This window comes from Tursiops truncatus, chromosome 15 (genome assembly GCF_011762595.2).
Source record: "Tursiops truncatus isolate mTurTru1 chromosome 15, mTurTru1.mat.Y, whole genome shotgun sequence".
NCBI lineage: Eukaryota > Metazoa > Chordata > Mammalia > Artiodactyla > Delphinidae > Tursiops > Tursiops truncatus.
Window position 1 is genome coordinate 1895935 of NC_047048.1, and position 18038 is coordinate 1913972.

Sequence of the window (18038 nt, forward strand, 5' to 3'; positions counted from 1 at the left end):
GGGGAGGGACAAGCCACTTCCTCCACGGGCTTCACCAGTTGCAGATGGAGGACACTTTTTAAAGACAGCTGCTGGGAGGAAAGTTTTGAAATTAAAACGTTTAGGAGCAGAGATGATAGCTTCCTTCCTCTGCTCAAGTATCAGCCCAGGTTCTGCCCCTGCTGGGGGTGGAGAGCAGTTGGGGACAGTCCCCAGGGAGCGGCTTTTGACAGAGGAGGGGATAACGAACGCCATCTCCCATGGCAAAGTCACGGCTCACCAAGTTCAGGCTCAGACGTGGTACAGCTGGGCACCTTAACGGGGCTGAGCTGAAATAGCTTCAGATGACGGTTTCCGAGAAACAAGGGCCTGGTTTTTACTTATGCAGAAGCACCAAGTCAGAATCATCTCATCTCATCTCCTTATCTGTCAAAGGCCCCCCTGCAGGTCAGAAGGAGAGGCCTCCGAGCTTTCCCGCGGACCCTCTCGGAGCCCCTCACTCTCTGGTGGGACTGGGTGGAGGGGCTTGAATGGAGCTAAAAATACTTTGGGGTCGTGGCGTTGTGTCACCGTTCCCGTGTGAGATGGGGCTGGGACATCCACGCATGCCTCAACACATGTGGAAACTGTGTCCTGGTTAGGGGCGATGGGAAGCAGGGCCCGGCAAGAGGTGACAGACCCTCTTCCTGCCTCTCATTCTTCCCCCTCTTCTTCCCCAAAGCCCAAACTCATCGTCGGAGGGAGAGGAGGACTGTTCTCAACTCCTTCCTCCCCACCTGCGGGGCAGGAAAGTGGGATTAGCCCGGGAGCCCCTCCGCCGGCCCCCCTGTTTCCAGAGCGTGGGTCGGGGGAGGGATGTGGGCCTGTTAATACTGTCCCGTGGGACATCTGATTCAGGCCTTTCTGGGAGGAAAGCAATCTCTGCAAGGGCTTAAAAAAATAAACACACAATAGCTTACCCGAGCAGCTAATATTAAAACGAAGAGTCCAAATTTAGATCCCACCAAGTTCAAAGGAGCGGCTGTAGCATTCCAGGGACGGACACACACACACACACAAACACACACACACACACACAAGGTCCATTCGCGGGGCCACAGGAGCTACTCTGCAGACCCGCCAGGCAGGGCCAGGCGGCTAGACCCTCATCCGTCTGCGGAAAGACAGGGAGCTCGTCCTTGCAAATAAAGCCCCCCTTTGAACCTGTCCTTCTAAGTACCGGGGAATTTCTTACATCCCTGCAAGGTAGATACCTTGATCCCATTTTATGGTTAAGGGAGCTGAGAGGTTTGCTCATCTGCCTGAGGCTGCAAAGCAGGGCCTGAGAGTCCCAGCGGGTCTGCTCTGACTTAGCCCTGCGTGTTCCGGGTCTTAGGAAAGCACACCGGGGAAGTCTGAGCAGGCAGAGAGTCAGGAGGAAAGCACAAGGCTTGGGAGGTCTGCACCCCGGGCTCCCTACTTGGGCCGCAGCCCTGCTGGCTCTGCCCTGGCTTCTAAGGTGGCCAGGAAGCTGCCTAGTGGCTGCAGCACTTCTGGGCCAGAGACTCCCCAGAGGGCCGAGGAATGGCCTGGGTGGGTGGGTGGCCGGCTCTCTGGGCGAAGATGCCAAGGTAAAGAGAGCCCGGAGCTGCTGGGGCTTTGATTTGTTTGTAGAAAGAGGGCGAGGCCCCAGCAGGACTATTTTTACCCTGAAGACCGGGAGGATCAGGGCTTTGCTGGGCGGCTCCCGACTGAGCTGGAGCCCACGCGCCCGGGAGTGGACAGAGGCCTCTTCCAGGCCGCCTTCGCCCGCTGCGGCCAGGCTGCAGAGGGCGGCTGGTGCCGGGGACCCGAGGCCCGGCCGGCCCTCGACCCCCGCCTGCCCCAGCGCTGGAGTCTCTAGTGGAGCCAGATGCATCCTGGTGGCTGTAGGGACGACTGTCCACAGAGGAGCCCGGTTCCAAGGAAACCCCAGGAAGCAGCAGATTTACGGCCCCTAGAACGACAGGCTGTGGAAACTAAGCACCGAGAAGAATCTGGGAAATGCCTACTGCGTGGCTGACAGCACCACGGCCTTGGGAGCTGCTGAAACCCGTGCGAAGAGCCTGCCTCTTCCAGCGCCCCCATCTGGGAGAGCCCAAAATAACCGAGGCTTGTTTTTGAACTCTGCTTCTTGGGTAAAGAGACGGATGAAAACGAGCTACGTCAGGGGTTTATTTTAAAAAACAATTTCCAAGAGGCGTCCCAGGGCCACTACGTGTTCAGTCCAATGCCCCTATCCCAGCGGCGAGCCAGGGCGGCCGAGGACGCGCTGGTCAAAAAGGCGACTCCTGGGCTGCTGGAGGGGACCCGTGGGGCATCCCACCTAGCGCACGACCCTGGCTCTCCGCACCCTAGCCGGAAGGGAAGCCAGGTCCCCCGGGAGGCCACCAGCGCTTCCGTCAGCATCCTCTCTGCTGAGCCCTCCTGTCCCTCCCGGCCACGACGCAGCTGAAACGCCCTACAGCCAGGCCCGCGTGGCTTCCCTCGCGTCCCCCGGATGGTCTGAGACATTTACCGTGTGGTCCTTATGGTGTCCCGTGGTCACCACGGGGATGTCTGTTGGCCTCTCACTGGCCGGTGATCAGTGGGGAACCAGTCAGGAAACCCACTCCCAGGCCGCTGCGGCGCCTGCAGTCTGCACTCACCTGCCACGGGGACAAGGCAGGACAAGGTGGGACGAGGCAGGACGCTCCCGGGGTGGCGCTGACCCGCCAAGGCCGACCGGCTCCTCCTCTTTCCCTCCTTCAGCCTTTGAGCCACAAAAGGTGATTTATTTTCACTGTTTCTCGCAGTGCCTGCCCAAAGCAAGAGGGGATTTCAAAAGGGGGGCGGGGCTGACCGTCTACACTGGACGGTGGTTGCAGCCGAAGCTGGGGGGATGCTGGGGGGCGGCGGGGAGCGGGGGCTGTGTCTGCCTCTGTCCTCCTGCCCAGCTCGTACTGTCAGTGGGGACGCCCCTGGGGAAGCCCTGCCGCCCTCCTGGTTCAATGGGGGGACGGAGCTGGTGGCAAAGGTGTTCCTGGAAGGAGAGGAGAGAGCCCCACGGGGACCCAAGGGTACAGATGGCAGCTCTTCTGAGAGCAGCACCTCGTGTCAAAGGCAGGGGCACAGGGGAGCAGGTCCACCTGTGCCAGCAGCAGAAAGTGCAGGGAGGGGCTCCCCATCTACCTGAACTGGCACTGAGTCATCGTCCGCCCTTGCCCCTGGGGAAGGACCAGGGCCGTTCCTCTGAACGTCCGTTTGGGGAGAGTCCCCTTCGGTGGACGGTGGGGACAGTGGCGTCTGGGCTGCCACCTCACCTCAGGTGAGCGGGACCCAGGCTGCGGGAGCTTCTGGGAGCAGAGGTCGACACTCCTCTTTCTTCCTCTGTCCTCGGGCCTCCCCGGCCCTCTCCCGCTTCTCCCTGAAGCAGCCGGTAAAAGTGGGGCTCCCGTTAGCTCAACCCCGGCTTGTCACACGCTCCGAGCAGAAGCGAGGCCTGAAAAAGGTGAAGGAAGGTCCAGGGGACCGTGGCCCCTCGTCCCCCCCATTGTTGGCCCCCAAAACAGGCCTTTCTCAGTGGCAACACCTTCGTCGGATTATGTGAGCTTCAATCACAACTTGATTAAACGACTCGATCGGCCTCGTTCTTATGTTTAAAAGTCCAGAAGCCAAGTGGAAACACACGCACACGTAGGCATCTTAATACCGGGATTATGGATGACTTCGACGTACAGAATAAATTCTGTGTAATTCAACTTTTTAATGCTTACAGATTACATTTTCAATCTCCAAATTAATGCTACAAAACCTGAATCCTGAGGGAAGAGGATGATATTCTAGAAGTCTAACTGAAAACAAGAGAATTCATCACTTGAATGTAATAAGTAGTTCCTTCTTGCTTGGAATGCACAGTGCCCGTTAGACTCGACTTGCAGTGCGGCCAGCGCTTTCACTGTGTGTGCACCTTCTAGAAACGGAATGGTCTGTTCTCCTCCTTAGAAGGGCCTCCTCTCAGAGACTCGGATCCTTGTTGATGTGGACAGACTGGGAGAGTCTTTATTTATCCACGACACGTCCACCCAACACACATCCACTAGACACCTCTTCTGCTCTAGTCACTCTGCCCAAAGTTTAAAAAAAACCTTATCCACTGCACTGGCTCACTTCATAAATGCTTGTTCCTTGTATCCATGCTTCTCAGGGTGAAGGTTGATGTTTTTGATGCGACATAACAAAAAGGCTACTTTTTCTTTTTTTGGGGGGAGTGTCATTACTTCTACTTATACTAACATTACCTACAACATTTCTTCTGCGGTGACCCTGGAGGTTCGACGTTGTCACTCAGCTGTGTTCTTGCATTTCATCCAGACTGCAGTCTGTACTTGTGACGTCGTTGAGACATGCCTGACCCTATGGTTGAGTAAACACTGGAGAGTACGTGGGATCCCTGCCAGGGAGGGGACGGGATGAGGGAGCAGAGTCCGAGGCCCAGACCCCAGGCTCTAACCACCCACCCACCCCTCTCCTGCCCGGTGCCCACTGGAGCCCTGGCCACCCGCCCCAGGGGTGGAGCTTCACCCAGGAAGCTGGCAGACACAACAATGAACACGCACTCAGGGACCCAGTAACATGCTCCCCGTTCAGGGGGCTTCGCTCATGGCTGCCGCAGGGCGCCAGGGACGCAACACACCAGAAGAATGTAATTTACGGCAAGTTTTAATAGATTTATAAAAGTCGTATATACAAAACATGTTAAACTAACCCCCGTAGCTATACAATACACTTTTTACACTGCATCATGTATCTCTTAACCTGGAACACAGCATCTGTAAACCGAGGCCTGTCCCCGCTGTTGGTGCCATTATGGGGGGGAGGGGAGGGGTGTGGAGCTGCAGTGACACCCCAGGGGCGGCGCCCGTGACCCAGCACTCGGCTGTGGCCCTTGAACTTCCTTTCCGAGTGGAGCGAGCCCGGGAGAGCTCAGAGCTGTTTCTGCAGCCGCTGCCGCAGCAGATTATCCCCACAGCCCTGCCCCGCCACGGGGTCCCCCACGCCCTACAGGGGCCACAGCACGGCACTGAGGAGGTGAGCTGAGGACGTGGCAGAGCGGAGGGGGCCGAGCACACAACACTGAACTTCCTGGCTGCGCTCGTGTCAACATAGAATAACATGCCTGCCAATTTTAGCTGCTTCGAATGGACTGAAGGAAAAGACACTTGGAATGTTTTGCCATTTGCATTAACAGGTCAAGAGGTAATGCTTTAAGGTCCTAGAGATGGGCAGACTCAATAGAGATCTCTTTTAAATTTCTTGATAAACAGGCTTGTTAGAGAATCTAAAAGTTAAGATGATGGTCAGAAAGTTTCACTGGGTGCCCGTGAGCCCTCCTGGGACAGGCCTTGGCCCCGGCTTCCACAGACTCCGCAGTGAGAGCTCTGGCCACCTGTTTGCCAGTGAACCTGGAAAAGGTGCCCGGGCTCGTCCAGAAAGCTTGGGTGAAGAGGGAAGCCACAGAGAACCGGCTTGGTTAGCCCGACTGTCAGATCAAGGCTGGTTCCACGTTTGTGACCTGAGTTCCAGAGTCTTCTAGGTGACAGTGCTCTCTGCCCGGCGTGGGCACGGACCTCTTTAGAAGACAGCCGGACAGACGGTGGTGAGGAGACCTCCTGCGTCCCCCAAGGCTGCGGGGGGCGTCCCCGGGGGCCGGGCCCTGAGCAGAGGGGCTAAGGCCCCAGGGCAGAGGGTTCAGCTGAAAGGCGCGTGGCAGTCCCGTGAGATGCCGTAAAGCGCCCAGGCTGCTGCGGCAGCACACCTGGCCAGTTGCCACTCAGGGTGGGGCCTCCCGGAACCCCATTCTCAGTTCCTTCCCGACTGGAGAAATTCTGAAGTCGGCTGAAGAGCTGGGCCCCTGGACCAGCACCGGGAAGCAGCAGAACCCACAGCGGAGGGCCTGTTTCCCCCGACTCACAAGGGTCATGCTCTCAGCTGCCCCTACATTGGACGTCTCTCGGCCGGACTCCGGGTCAGCCTCACCAGGCGGAATGCGCGGTCCACCCCTCCCCAGTGCCCACACCGCCTGGGCCACCAGAGCGGTCTGGCTCTGCAAGCTGCCGGGAAATGCGGTCCCGCGGGGAACCTCCACCTTGACTGTGAACAGCTGCGGTGATGTTCATTTGGGGGAATCACTCGGCTTTTGAAAGCACAAAATAAACTGTGTTAATAAAAAGGCGCCCGATGACAAGCCTGGAACAGACAGATCAGGACGACTGTGAGCCCGCGCGGCTCAGCCCCATCGACACCTGCCGGCCGCGCAATCAGAGTGCCGGCTGCCTGCCCGGGAGGAAACGCGGGCTGGTCCAGGAACCCCCAGTAGCTGCTCTAGTGTTTCACTGTGGTTTGTGTTACACACACACACAAAGAAAACCTCCGGAATAAAAACACCACCTTCACAACCAGCTTGGAAGTGGAGAACCCAGTTTCCAGGGGGAGCCAGGTGTGCGCTTCTCTGTGAAGCAAGCCACGGGGCCGCGTTTACAGCAAGTCTTCAGGTCCCTATAATAAGCACCTCACAGCGACGTGCCAAGGTCCTCGCTGGATCTGAGGAGGAGGGAGGCGTCATAGGTCGGGTGGGACACAAGAGCAGTTCCTGCCTGTTCTCAGCTACTCCACACCCTAATCGCAGGCTGCCGGGGAGGGCCTGCTGCCCTAGAGTTCTGCGTTTTGGGGCAGGAATCTCACGGTCTGTTTCTGAGTTCCACCCCATTTCCTACCTCTTGCTGCACTCAGACGCTGATTCCCGGGAACATCCATCCTGCTAGGATGCTTGAGAACTCACTCGGGCTGGCAACATCCCGCTCCTTCCCGCGGTGACCTGGGGCGGGAGGCTCGCGTAGCAAGTTCCCACGCTGAGCAGCGCTCCGCTCTCCTAGGGGCTCACGACCACCGTCAGGGTCAGCAGAACCCCTGCAGGTGTGTGGTCCACACCGAGGAGCCGCTCTGGGTGTGGCGCATCCCATGCCATCCAGCGAGAGGCGGGCACTGGGGGTGCTTCTGGCAGGTAGCAACCTGTTGTGCTTTGAAGTAGATTTTCACCTGAAAAGGCGCCAACATGGTGTGGAAACCGAAACCACCTATTTCAGTGCCCTCCTGCGCGCCAGCGAACACCCAGCCTCTAGTTCCAGCAGGTTCCGGAGGGCGGGACCTGGCAGGAGAGGGCGGGCCCACACAAGTAGCTGGGCCTCGCGTGCCGTGAAGTCCTCCTCCAGCAGAAGGTAGGAACCACACACCAAGAGTGGGACCGAGGAAGCGGAGTGGCCCTTCCACGCCCCAGGGGCTCCCCTCCACCCACAGCGAGCCTTCCCCTTCCCTGAACTCAGCACGGACCGCGTGCCACCTGCCGTTAAGGGCTGTCAACACAGCGAGTGCCAGCCTCTGAGCCGCCTTAACCAAGCAGCTCCTTCCTCTGGGGACCCGCCACCACCCTCTTCAGGGCCCAGCAGGTGCCTCACAAACTCAGTCAGTAAAAGCAGCCCTTGCTCAGGGGGGCTGAGCTCTCAGCCCCCCGCCAGCTGCAGGCCCAGCACCAACCTTGGCACCAGGGCCTGCACCCGCCCCGAATGCCGAGTCCGTGAAACGCAGGGATCCCACACGCAAGGCCCACCTCTCCCTAGCGCCGCCAGGCAGACTGTAAAAGGGCTCGTCCTCTCCTTCAAGCAGAGCTCTCTAAAGTTCCGGGCATCACTGAGGAATGAGGTTGCTGAGCGCAGCTGATGTACCTTACGGAGAAGGTGGCGTCAACAGGCCTGAAAGGACCACCCGACATGCTGCTGAAGGCTTAGTGGGAACTTCTGCTCTTCACTTAAACCACAACAGAAAAGCCAGCATCACTTTCTTCCTGAGGCAGGTCGTAGGTCACAGCAAGGGGAGGATTCGGGGGCCAGCACGTTGTGGACCACAATTCCAGCGGCCTGGAGGGAGTCCTCCATGGTCCTCTGCTTCATGGCCTGTGACCCCGGCTGCACAGCAACCACCTGGGAAACCAGGAGTGCGTCCACGTGATGCTGTACTGCACAGGTTCTGGGTGGCTCAGCCCAGGGCTTTGCAAAGCCCCTCAGGTGACCTGACTGCGGCGCCAGAGCCGAGCATCGTGATCTGATCCAACTTTTACAAATGGGGAAACTGGAACTCAAAGACCTTAGCCCTCAGCCACGTGGATAATGACGAGTACAAGTTTCTCTGGGGGCGGGGGGGGGGGGCAGTTCTGCCTTCCCCACATGTGGACGCACACAACGCCTACCCGGGTGATGGCCACGGGACAATACATACGTGCCTTTTCTATAAGAGAATCCTGAGCGCCACGAGCTCCATCAGCTGGGAAGCATTCGCACTTTGCATCAGAGGTTTCTTCGTTTTGTGATGGGGACGGTCACCCCACGGGGTTGCGGAGAAAAGAGTTCCCACCCTTGCCTTCCCTTGGGCTTGCCCCAGCCTCCTGTCTCTGGCCACATCCACATCCATCACCAGGTCCTCTCCTCGGGCCCCCAGGTCTCAGGGCAGCAGGATCCCTCCTTCACACACACACGTGTCTTTACATGTATTTGCCCCGTTCCTTGTCCTGAAGTCGTGTTCTAGAGGCATCCACTCAGTGACAGCGCTCCTGTGTCCCACGTGGAAATAAAAACTGTGATCGACAAGTAATGAACCTGTGATCGACAAGTAATGATCGACAAGTAAGGAACATTAGGAGTTATCCAACTGCTCTGAATTTTGGGGACTGTCAAATTAATGTTGACTGCACATGCTGAGTTATTTTCTATTACGCAAAGGAAAACTGAGGATACATCCAGAGACTGAAGGTGGTCAGATCATCAAACCAGCCCCTCCAGCCAATGCTAAAATGCTGTGCAAAGTGTAAGTGGTGAGCAGTTCACCCCGACTGCTCTCCTCCTAACGGTGCCTTTACTCACGATACCAAGTTAGTGTCTGTTCCCAGTATGCCCAAGTTAGTTAGTCATAGCTAATAATCTTGTTTCAAGATTATTTCCTGATCTTGGAGTTGAAATAACCTGACTCATTTTTATCAAAGAAGTAAAAAAATTACAAGAATAAAGAGTCTAGAGAACTCTCTATATAAATTACAAAGCTACAATGCAATATCTTTAAAACAATTTCTCTACAAACTGAAGGGTTAAAAAAATATTTCAGTAAAAAACGTACATGTGTCCTTATGTGTAAACAGTATAACTATGAGGAAAATATCTTAGTTTGAGGAAGTTTATTGTTACATTTTTGTAATAACAGATGAGGCACAACTATCTCAATAAAAAAAGACAATAATCGAGGGTAACAGTGAAATTAAAATAAAAAAATAGAAAAGCCTAAGGTTTTGGAGAGAAAAGTGACTATAATCTATGTGTAGAAAGGCTGTAAATGGTTTCAGTTGACCTTGCAAAGAGCGATCTTCTTCTCGGAAGCCGACCAATCATGGCATTGAGGGCCGGGCGCCTTGCCAGGACTAAGCCGTCCACTCAGCTTACCGTGAAGAGGGGAGCCCGGCCGCAGCGGGGAGAGCGGGTCAGTTCTGGGCCAGGCAGGGGCCCCCCTCGGGCCATCCCCCCTGCTTCCCAGTCCGCTCAGCTTCCCTGTCTATACCAACTCGCTTCCGCCTCCGAAAGCAAACCAGCAGCCGCGTCAGACGGTTGAAAGGACAAACGGCGCTTGCTGACCGTGCTGACCCCACTCGCCAGCAAGACGTTCGGACGGGCACCTGCACCGGCTACGCCGACCGCCCCCTCCGCCAGACCACAGGGAGCGCTGCCAGGCTGGTGAGGAAGCGCGTGGGTCCCGACACACGTGTGAGACCTGGAACCCGGCGGGCGAGGAGCGCTCGTGCCCCAGGACAGGTCCTCTGAGCAGCGACGGCGGGGTCTCGGGCCGCCCTGACGCAGCCTGTTGAGAATGTTCTTTTTTCTTTCAGCCTCGGTCATCGGCCCCGATCCCGGGGCTCGCCCTCTCAGTTTATGAAGAGCCACAGGAAGCAGTACAAAAACAGCAACTTTTCTCCAGCCAAAAAAAAGCCGAAACCCCAGCGAACATCGACAGGAAGCCTCGAGCGCCCAGAGAGACAGGATTTCATGTCGTCTCCTCATTAAAACCCTGTGATAACAAGGCTGACTCAGAAGCAGTTTCTTTCCTCCCTTTCCTCCTGGGCCAGCATCTGCCACAAGATCCCTGTTTATCTGCTGGGTGAAGGCAAGCAAGCCACTCACCAGGGACACAGGACCGGGAACAGTGTGGCCTGGGGATGGGGCCCGGGGACGGTTACTTAACCACAGGAACATTCTGGTGCCACTGACAGAGGAAGCTTTTTTCTCTTTTAAATGCTAGGCAGGGTCCTCAACACGCCAGACACTTTTGAGTAGAGTAATACACAGTGGGGACCAGTTTGGAATGCAATGTATTTTTAAACACAGTGAAAGACACCTGGACAGAGTAACCGGACAAGTTAACTGAGTGTAAGATTGACCAGCTCGCGTCGACATTCACAGCCTCTGCAGTTTCACTCAGAGGAGACCACGTCCAACACTTTTCCTGCTACATGTGTACGTTAGTAGAAGCAAGAGACCGTGATGAGAACCTCGATTCTCGGCCACCAGGAGGCAGCGCGGAGCCCGGGGGCAATAACGAGGGCTCCGCTGGCAATGCCGCCAGCTCTCGGAAGCCCCTGAGAGGAAAGGAGCTCTCCACTTCCTCCAAAGAAGGAAAGGCTCCCTGCAGCCGACTGCAGCGTCGGAGACGACTGAGAAGACAGAAGAGTCATCTGCAAGGCCAGCTGGTTGAAGTTTTTGCCGAGGGGCAGGGAGGGTGGGCACAGAGGCAGCGGGCACTGCCCTGTGCAGAGGGGAGGGGGCAGGGCGGGAAGAAAGTGCAGGCTGTGGGGCCTTAAGTCCACACTGCCAGCTCTCACTGCCACCCTCTCATCTGACAGCCGGGCCAGGGCCTCTCGGGACATCGGCACAAGAGACTTAAAAGGCAGCGCGCTCCCTTGGGGAAGTGGTGGCGACAGCCCACGCTTCACCTCCTACAAACCACCCTCCCCCCCGCCCCGGCAACACTCCTCACCAAGCACTCTCGAGTTAGAGAGAAAAGCCATCTGCAAAGATGTCGGTTTTCGTGTCTCTGTCATTAAAGACAGAGTGTGTGCGCACACACACGCAGTCCTCGATTACACTGTGTCAGAGAAGGAATAGCTTCTGTAAAAAGAAAGAAAGCTGTGTTATTAAGCACTACACATTAATACCAAAGTGATCGCTCGGATTTTCAGTAGTTTCACTAGTCCCCAGGATTCAGTAGCTAACATCAAAGTGTCGCGTCCTTTGGCCTAGAGCGTGGCGGGCCTCACGGCACCCCTGAGCCAGGTGTTGGGGGCACGGATTCGGGAAACCCGCTCCGGGGCACCGGGGAGATCTGGCCTGTGGCCGGCGAGGCTGCTGAAGGACCACAAGAGTGAGGGGCGTCCTCCTTCACTGCAACATAATATCCTTCAGGTTCTCTTGCAGGATGGTGTCCTTCACAGCGTGAAACACGAAGCGGATGTTCTCGGTGTCTATGGCGGTGGTGAAGTGGTGGAAGAGTGGCTTACTGCGATTCCGTCTCTTCCGGTCGAAACACTGGACCAGGTAGCGCTGGACGTCCTCCAGCCTGTGGGGGTCACCCTTGAAGTCTGGGAAGTGCTTCTTGATGCTGACAGTCTTTACTTTCTCCACCAGGAGGTCCATCTTGTTGAGGAACAGGATGATGGAGACGTTGAAGAAGAGCTTGTTGTTAACGATGGTCTCAAAGATGTTCATGGACTCCACCAGGCGGTTGGTGCGCCTGTCTTCCATGAGGACCTGGTCGTACTCACTGGACGAGACCATGAACAGGATCGACGTGATCCCATCAAAGCACTGGAACCACTTCTGGCGCTGAGACCGCTGGCCGCCCACATCCACCATCTTGAAAGGGATTTTTTTGATGACAAAGTCATGCTCCACGATGCCCTTGGTGGCCTTCCTCGCCAGCAGGATGTCCTGCTTGCTAGGAAAGTAATTCTGTAAAATAGGATAAGGGAGAAATTCAGGAGAGGAAGAACATGAGAAAACAAGAACAAAAAGATGGGGTGGAAGGAAAGAGAGTTACAGTGACTTTTGAGAGAAGCTGAACCAAATACCAGAAGCAACTTTCAATTACAAAAATATAAACTCACCATGAAACAAAAAGTGAAGGAACTAAACAGCTCATTTCAAAATGAACAAAGGCTCATCAGGCTGAGGAAGGGTTATCAGAATCTTCACTGTTAGGCCCCACTGCAACCTCATCGGCTTTCTTCTCCACAGGAGACTTCCATCTTTTTTTTCCTGCACCATAGCTACCTTTCTGTTTTTCTAACTTCTAGGGCACACGCATTCCAAACCCTTACTATGAACTGACTTAACTTAGGTTTTGCAACGCTATTTAAACTTAGCCTGCAATATATTTAATATGTTATCCTTGGAGGACTCTTAAAGTCTTTAGCAACACACGGGCAACTGTGGTCACTCAAACCACTTTGATCCTGCACTATTAACAATCCTCCAGTGATTACTGCACACCAGCACTCACGCATCATCCTTGCCAAAGATCCAAACAGGGCTGAAGCCTCTAGCGCCAACGACCAATTCATGAGGCACAGAGTGGGGAGAGAAACACCTTCAACAACACTGCAGGGATGGAAGAGCAAAACTGAGACGCGAGAAACCCTGCAGGAGAAATAATGTACTTACTCCAACAAATAAACTGAAAGGAGGAAAAGATGGAAGGAGAAACCTAAAGAATAAAAGAAGTCCAAGTGCCATGGACCAGTTGCAATGGATGGACCGTAATAGGATGTTGACTCAAACTACTGAAATAAAGCAGCAGCCACAAGAAGACACTAATGAGACAACTGGGAAAGTCTCAAAACTGACTTGATACTAAGGAATTACCGCTAATTTTTTAGGAGCAATAATGGCATTGCAGTCGCCTGGCACCACAAACACGGCTCATGAGGACGGCGAAAGCCCTCACCGCTTGGGCTGCTTTGGTCTCCACACAAACGTTTTCTAATCCTGGATCACAGACGCCTGGGGTGGGGGTCTTACTCACCAGCTGGCCAATCCGGTCCAAGTTATCCAGGAAGTACTTCACTGATTCACCCTGTCGTGGAGGAAATAAGAGTCACAACTCAGTCTAGGTTGAGGAACCCTGATTTGGTAAAATGACTGCCACTTTGCCTCTGTGTAAACAGGAAGGCAAAGTAAAAAGGCTAATGGCATACATGTATTTTTTTAAATTAAAAACACCATTAAAATTTAAAAATGCAATTTCTCTAGCTCTGATCCCAAGGTTCAAATTCAGACTGTGTTTTCCAAAGCGCCCCTGGCTTGATCCTGGTGATGGGCAGGGTACTGACTCCCTTCCTTCCCAGATATGGAGACTGGCCTGCTCCAGGCCACGCCACCAGGGAGCTAGCGCGTGAGATTAAGTGTCTGTGAATGGTTTCGCTCCTGGACAGCTGGCCCAAGGCACTCTAGCCACCGTCTTTGAGGCACATGACAAAACACGCACCAGTTTCTGGAAACAGGCCTGACATTCCATTATTACGTCACATATTTGTGCGACCTGATTTACAGCCTCGAACGAGGGGACTCTTTGGTCTGGATTTCCGTGCTGGGATGACCAGTCTTTCTCTACCCACTGGACGTTCTCCGGACTGAACGTCGATACAAACCAGGGCCGTTCAATAGCCAGAGTGACCTTGAAAATCACCCACGGTCCTGTTCTCGGAGGACTGAACCCCCCAACGCGGCGGCACTCACGGGGCATAAGGAGCGTTCAGAGGGCCTTCAATGTCGATTACATGGAGGGAACAGAGGCAGTGGAAGTGAACGAGCAAAAGCTCCCCTTAAAAAGTGGGACGTTGATTATACCCCGTGTGCCCAGAGGACACGGCTTCCTGCAAGGTTGCACCGAGCCTCACTCTGCAGACAGGGACCGGCGAGGACGCTGGGAGAGTCCCCCAGGGAAGCCACGCCAGCCCCGTGTTCTCACGACAGTGGAGGGTGGCAAGGAGGTGGCACTCTGGGCTTTTAAGGACGAAGATCATCTGGAAGGTCCTGGATGGCAGCTTGAGCTGAGACTCGTAAAAGACGATGAGGAAAGACAGGAGCGGCAAGCCCTGGTTCCTCCCTCCCCACGGGCCTCCTCCGGGCCTGAAGAAGAAGCCGACGGGTGGGCTTCCTTCAGTGAAGAATCAACCTTCCCATGTTAAAATGGAGGCCTGTGGGTGATTCGGCAGAGAGCATTTTGTTTAAGGAACAGAAACACACCTTCCCTGCGTCACAGCACAGACCACGATTTGCGATACGACCTTCCTCCTGGGCACCCGTGCTGTCAGGGCACAGGCCGACTCTGCCCTCGGAGGCCGGGGTCCGGGCCGGCACAAACACCTCGCCTCCAGCTGCGGCCCCCAGCCCGCACACAGCTCCTCCCCGTGGAGGGGAAGCTGGGTTCAGTGCGGCGGGAGGTCGTGCCCCTTCCCGCAGCTGCCGATCGTGCCCTGCCGATTGGCACAGCCTGCCTCCTCCCATGGCCGGACAGGAAACAGCTGGTGAGTGAAGAGCTGCCGGAGTGGACGCCAACTCACCTGATTTACGGCTACTCCTTCCCCAAAGCTCCCATCTCTCTTACCCCCCACCGCCTCTCATTCGGGGCCCTCGGAGGCACGACGAGAGCTCAAGAACAATCAAGGCACTGCCCGTGTCCCCCGTGCATCCTTCCAGGAAGGCGGGGCAGCGGGGGCGGCCCACAGCCAGCCTCCTGCCCGACTCGGGCGGGGGCTCCAGGCACAAAGACAGTGGGACCAGCACCCGCTCCCACCACCACCCGGCCAGGGGTCTTGGCCTGACTGGGCACAAAAAGTCACGGCAACGCAGATACCCCGGCCATGTTCTGTCACCACGGCATGACAGTCGTCCCGGTGGCAGGCACCGCGACATGGGTGCAAGTGCAGAACCCTGACACGCAGACGTGACCTGCAAAGCGTCCCGAGGACAAAAGTAGGCATGAGCTAAACACAGACTATTAAGAAGGGGAGGACATCCTTTTCCCCCAGTTTGACTTTATTTCTAACGATTGCGTTTGAAATCAGGGTCGGACCAATGGACCTTAAAACACACCAAATGCTAACATAAACGGACCTTTACAGTTTGTTTCTCCACCAGAACGGTCTGTTTAATCATCTCACCAGCTTGTTTCACAACCTCAAAGGGGGTGACTTATTGGTGACTCCGCTGCTCTGCATGGTTGGTGGCCTTGACTCTTTCCAGAAGAATCATGTATGACGTCGGAGAGGGGAGAAATCCTGCTTCACCTGGACAATAAGCTACCAGGTCCACGTTAGAGCCGCTGTTGAACCGTAAGGCAGAGGACTACACCATTCTGCTCTCCAACGCGGGGCTGGCGGGAAGGGGACAGGAGGGGATGAGAAACCAACGTGCTCAGACCAGAAATTGGCCCATAACCTGGGCGCGCCGCGCCATCCTGCTGGGCTGAGTTGGAACCGCGGTCGAGGTCACTGTGGTTTATTGTCAGAGACTGGAGAGCACGTCACTCCACTGGACATGTAGCAATAGGCTTCACGATCCCCACAGCGTCAGCTCATTTAAAGGTCCAGGTTTACACTTCTGATCTATCCTCAACACCAGGAGAACGCGGTCATGTCTTCAGAGAATAGTGTCTGGCAGAACCTGAGATGCTAACCTGAGATTAACCACTCAGACTTTGCTACAGACTGAATGTCTGTGCCCCCTGCCCCCCATTCACATGCTGAAGCCTATTCCCCAGTGTGATGGTGTTAGGAGGTGGGGCCTCTGGGGGTGCCGAGGTCATGAAGAGGGAGTCCTCACGATGGGATCAGTGCCCGTATCAGAGGGACCCCGGAGGGCTCCCTCCTGCCTCTGCCACGTGAGGACACAGCGAGAAGACGCCGTCTATGAACCCGGAAGCGGGCCGCCACCCGACACTGAATCTGCCCGCGTCACGGACGCCCAGCCTCCAGAACTGTGAGAGACAAACGCTTGTTGTTTATCTGTGGCGTGTTTATTACCGCAGCCTGAAGGCACTAAGACAGCACCTCGGTAGGAGGAGGCGACGTGACCCCAGTCTTCTCCTGACAGCTACTGGGGCAACGTGGTCTAACAAAAAGGAGTGAATGGAAAACGGGCTTTTTACAACCCTGCTTGGTTTGAAAAATCTATATCACTTAAGATTGCTAAAAACATGGATTCACGGATTAGACAAAACACAACAAATTCATTAGCTCAGAGGCCACCAAACACATACTTGACATCAGCCCGCCCTCCCGACCCAACGCTCCCGGCAAAGCACTGACCCTTATTAGCTCCGGATGGATGGCTGAGGTGGGGCCTCGCGGGTGAAGAGGGGGCTGTTTCAAGAAGGAGCAGCAGGTTTATCTGGGGCCCGTGCAGCTGTGCTAGGCACAGACGCCGAGCGTGACGTGAGGGACGTGCGCAGGGGCCAGGCTCATGGCACCAACGAAGAGAATCATCTTTTTGGCAAATGGACTCTGTTCTTCACCGAATCTTCACTGGACGCTCCTATCACCCACAGCTCTAGCAGAGGTCATACACACTCAGGGCTCCATATTCAAGGCTTCCTTCCGTCCGGCACCATCAGACAGACCCTCCTGCACACCCACCCCACCCTCCGTGACAGCCCCCGCAATACTGAAGCCACTCCTCCGTCGCACGTCGGCCTCAGGCACCCATTCAGCCCATTTAGGCCTGAGGACAGAGCCTCAGCTCTTGCAGCGCGGAGCAAGCCCACTCTGGTCACATCTCTTTCTCTGCCAGTAATCGATCCAGCCTCCCATACTTGGTTGAATTCTGGTCCGTTCTGTCAGTGTCACAGGGGAGCTGTGTGCATGAAAGAGAGCCCGTCCAGGTCAAGAATCACTGGCAGAGGCCCCACAGGGGATGGAGAAAGGACAGAGGCGGGCGTGGGTTAGTCCGAGATGCAAAGGTGGAGGCAGGAAGCAAGCAAGGGCCAGCGAGTGGTTACAGAGGAAACGAACACTAACGCCCACTTCGGGACAGGCAGCTTTCCAGTTCCTAGTCCTGTATCTGTCTACACACGAGCGGTTCCTGTGTTCCTGGACTCAGCGGAAGTAACTGTAGAATTCTAACACAGGGCTTGTCAATGTGAGCACGGGGATTCGAAGATTTAGTTCACTCGCTCAGACGCAGCAAATCAGGAGACAAACCTCAAAGCTGCTGTATATTAGAAACAACAGACTACTCTAGATGTCAGATTTTCATTTCCATCACTTAATAAATATTGAATTTATGATTTAATTTCCATTTAATAGAGATGCTAACCCCACAACCTGTTTGAATAGAGAACTTTTAAAAATACTTTAGAGGATAGACCTTCAAGATGGTGGAGGAGTAACACGCGGACATCACCTTCCTCCCCACAGATACATCAGAAATACATCTACATGTGGAACAACTCCTACAGAACACCTACTGAATGCAGGCAGAAGACCTCAGACTTCCCAGAAGATATATAATATATATATATATATATATATATATATATATATTTTCCTTTTTCTCTTTTTGTGAGTGTCTATGTGTATGCTTCTTTGTGTGATTTTGTCTATATAGCTTTGCCTTTACCATTTGTCCTAGGGTTCTCTCTGTCCGTTTTTTTTTTCTTTTTTCTTTTGTATAGTTTTTAGCGCTTGTTATCATTGGTGGATTTGTTTCTTCGTTTGGTTGCTCTCTTCTTTCTCTTTTTTTATTACTTTTTAATTTTTCCTTTTAATTAATTTTTTATTTTAATAACTTTATTTTATTACTATTATTTTCTTTCTTTCTTTCCTCCCTTTTCTTCTGAGCCATGTGGCTGACAGGGTCTTGGTGCTCCAGCCGGCTGTCAGGCTTGTGCCTCTGAGGTGGGAAAGTCGAGTTCAG

The 18038-nt window shown here is 54.7% G+C and overlaps 1 protein-coding gene across 1 annotated transcript in view; it reads right to left on the reverse strand.

Moving 5' to 3' along the window:
* Positions 1–9241: 9241 nt before the first annotated feature.
* The window catches only part of GNA12 (G protein subunit alpha 12), a 113043-nt gene continuing 104246 nt past the window's right edge, over positions 9242–18038 (reverse strand). The window contains exons 3-4 of the mRNA XM_019947377.3: positions 13147–13197; positions 9242–12074 (exon numbers count right to left, since the gene is read on the reverse strand). Of these exons, the coding sequence (XP_019802936.1) occupies positions 11505–12074; positions 13147–13197 (621 nt within the window). The 3' untranslated portion in view covers positions 9242–11504. The remainder of the gene's footprint in view (positions 12075–13146; positions 13198–18038) is intronic.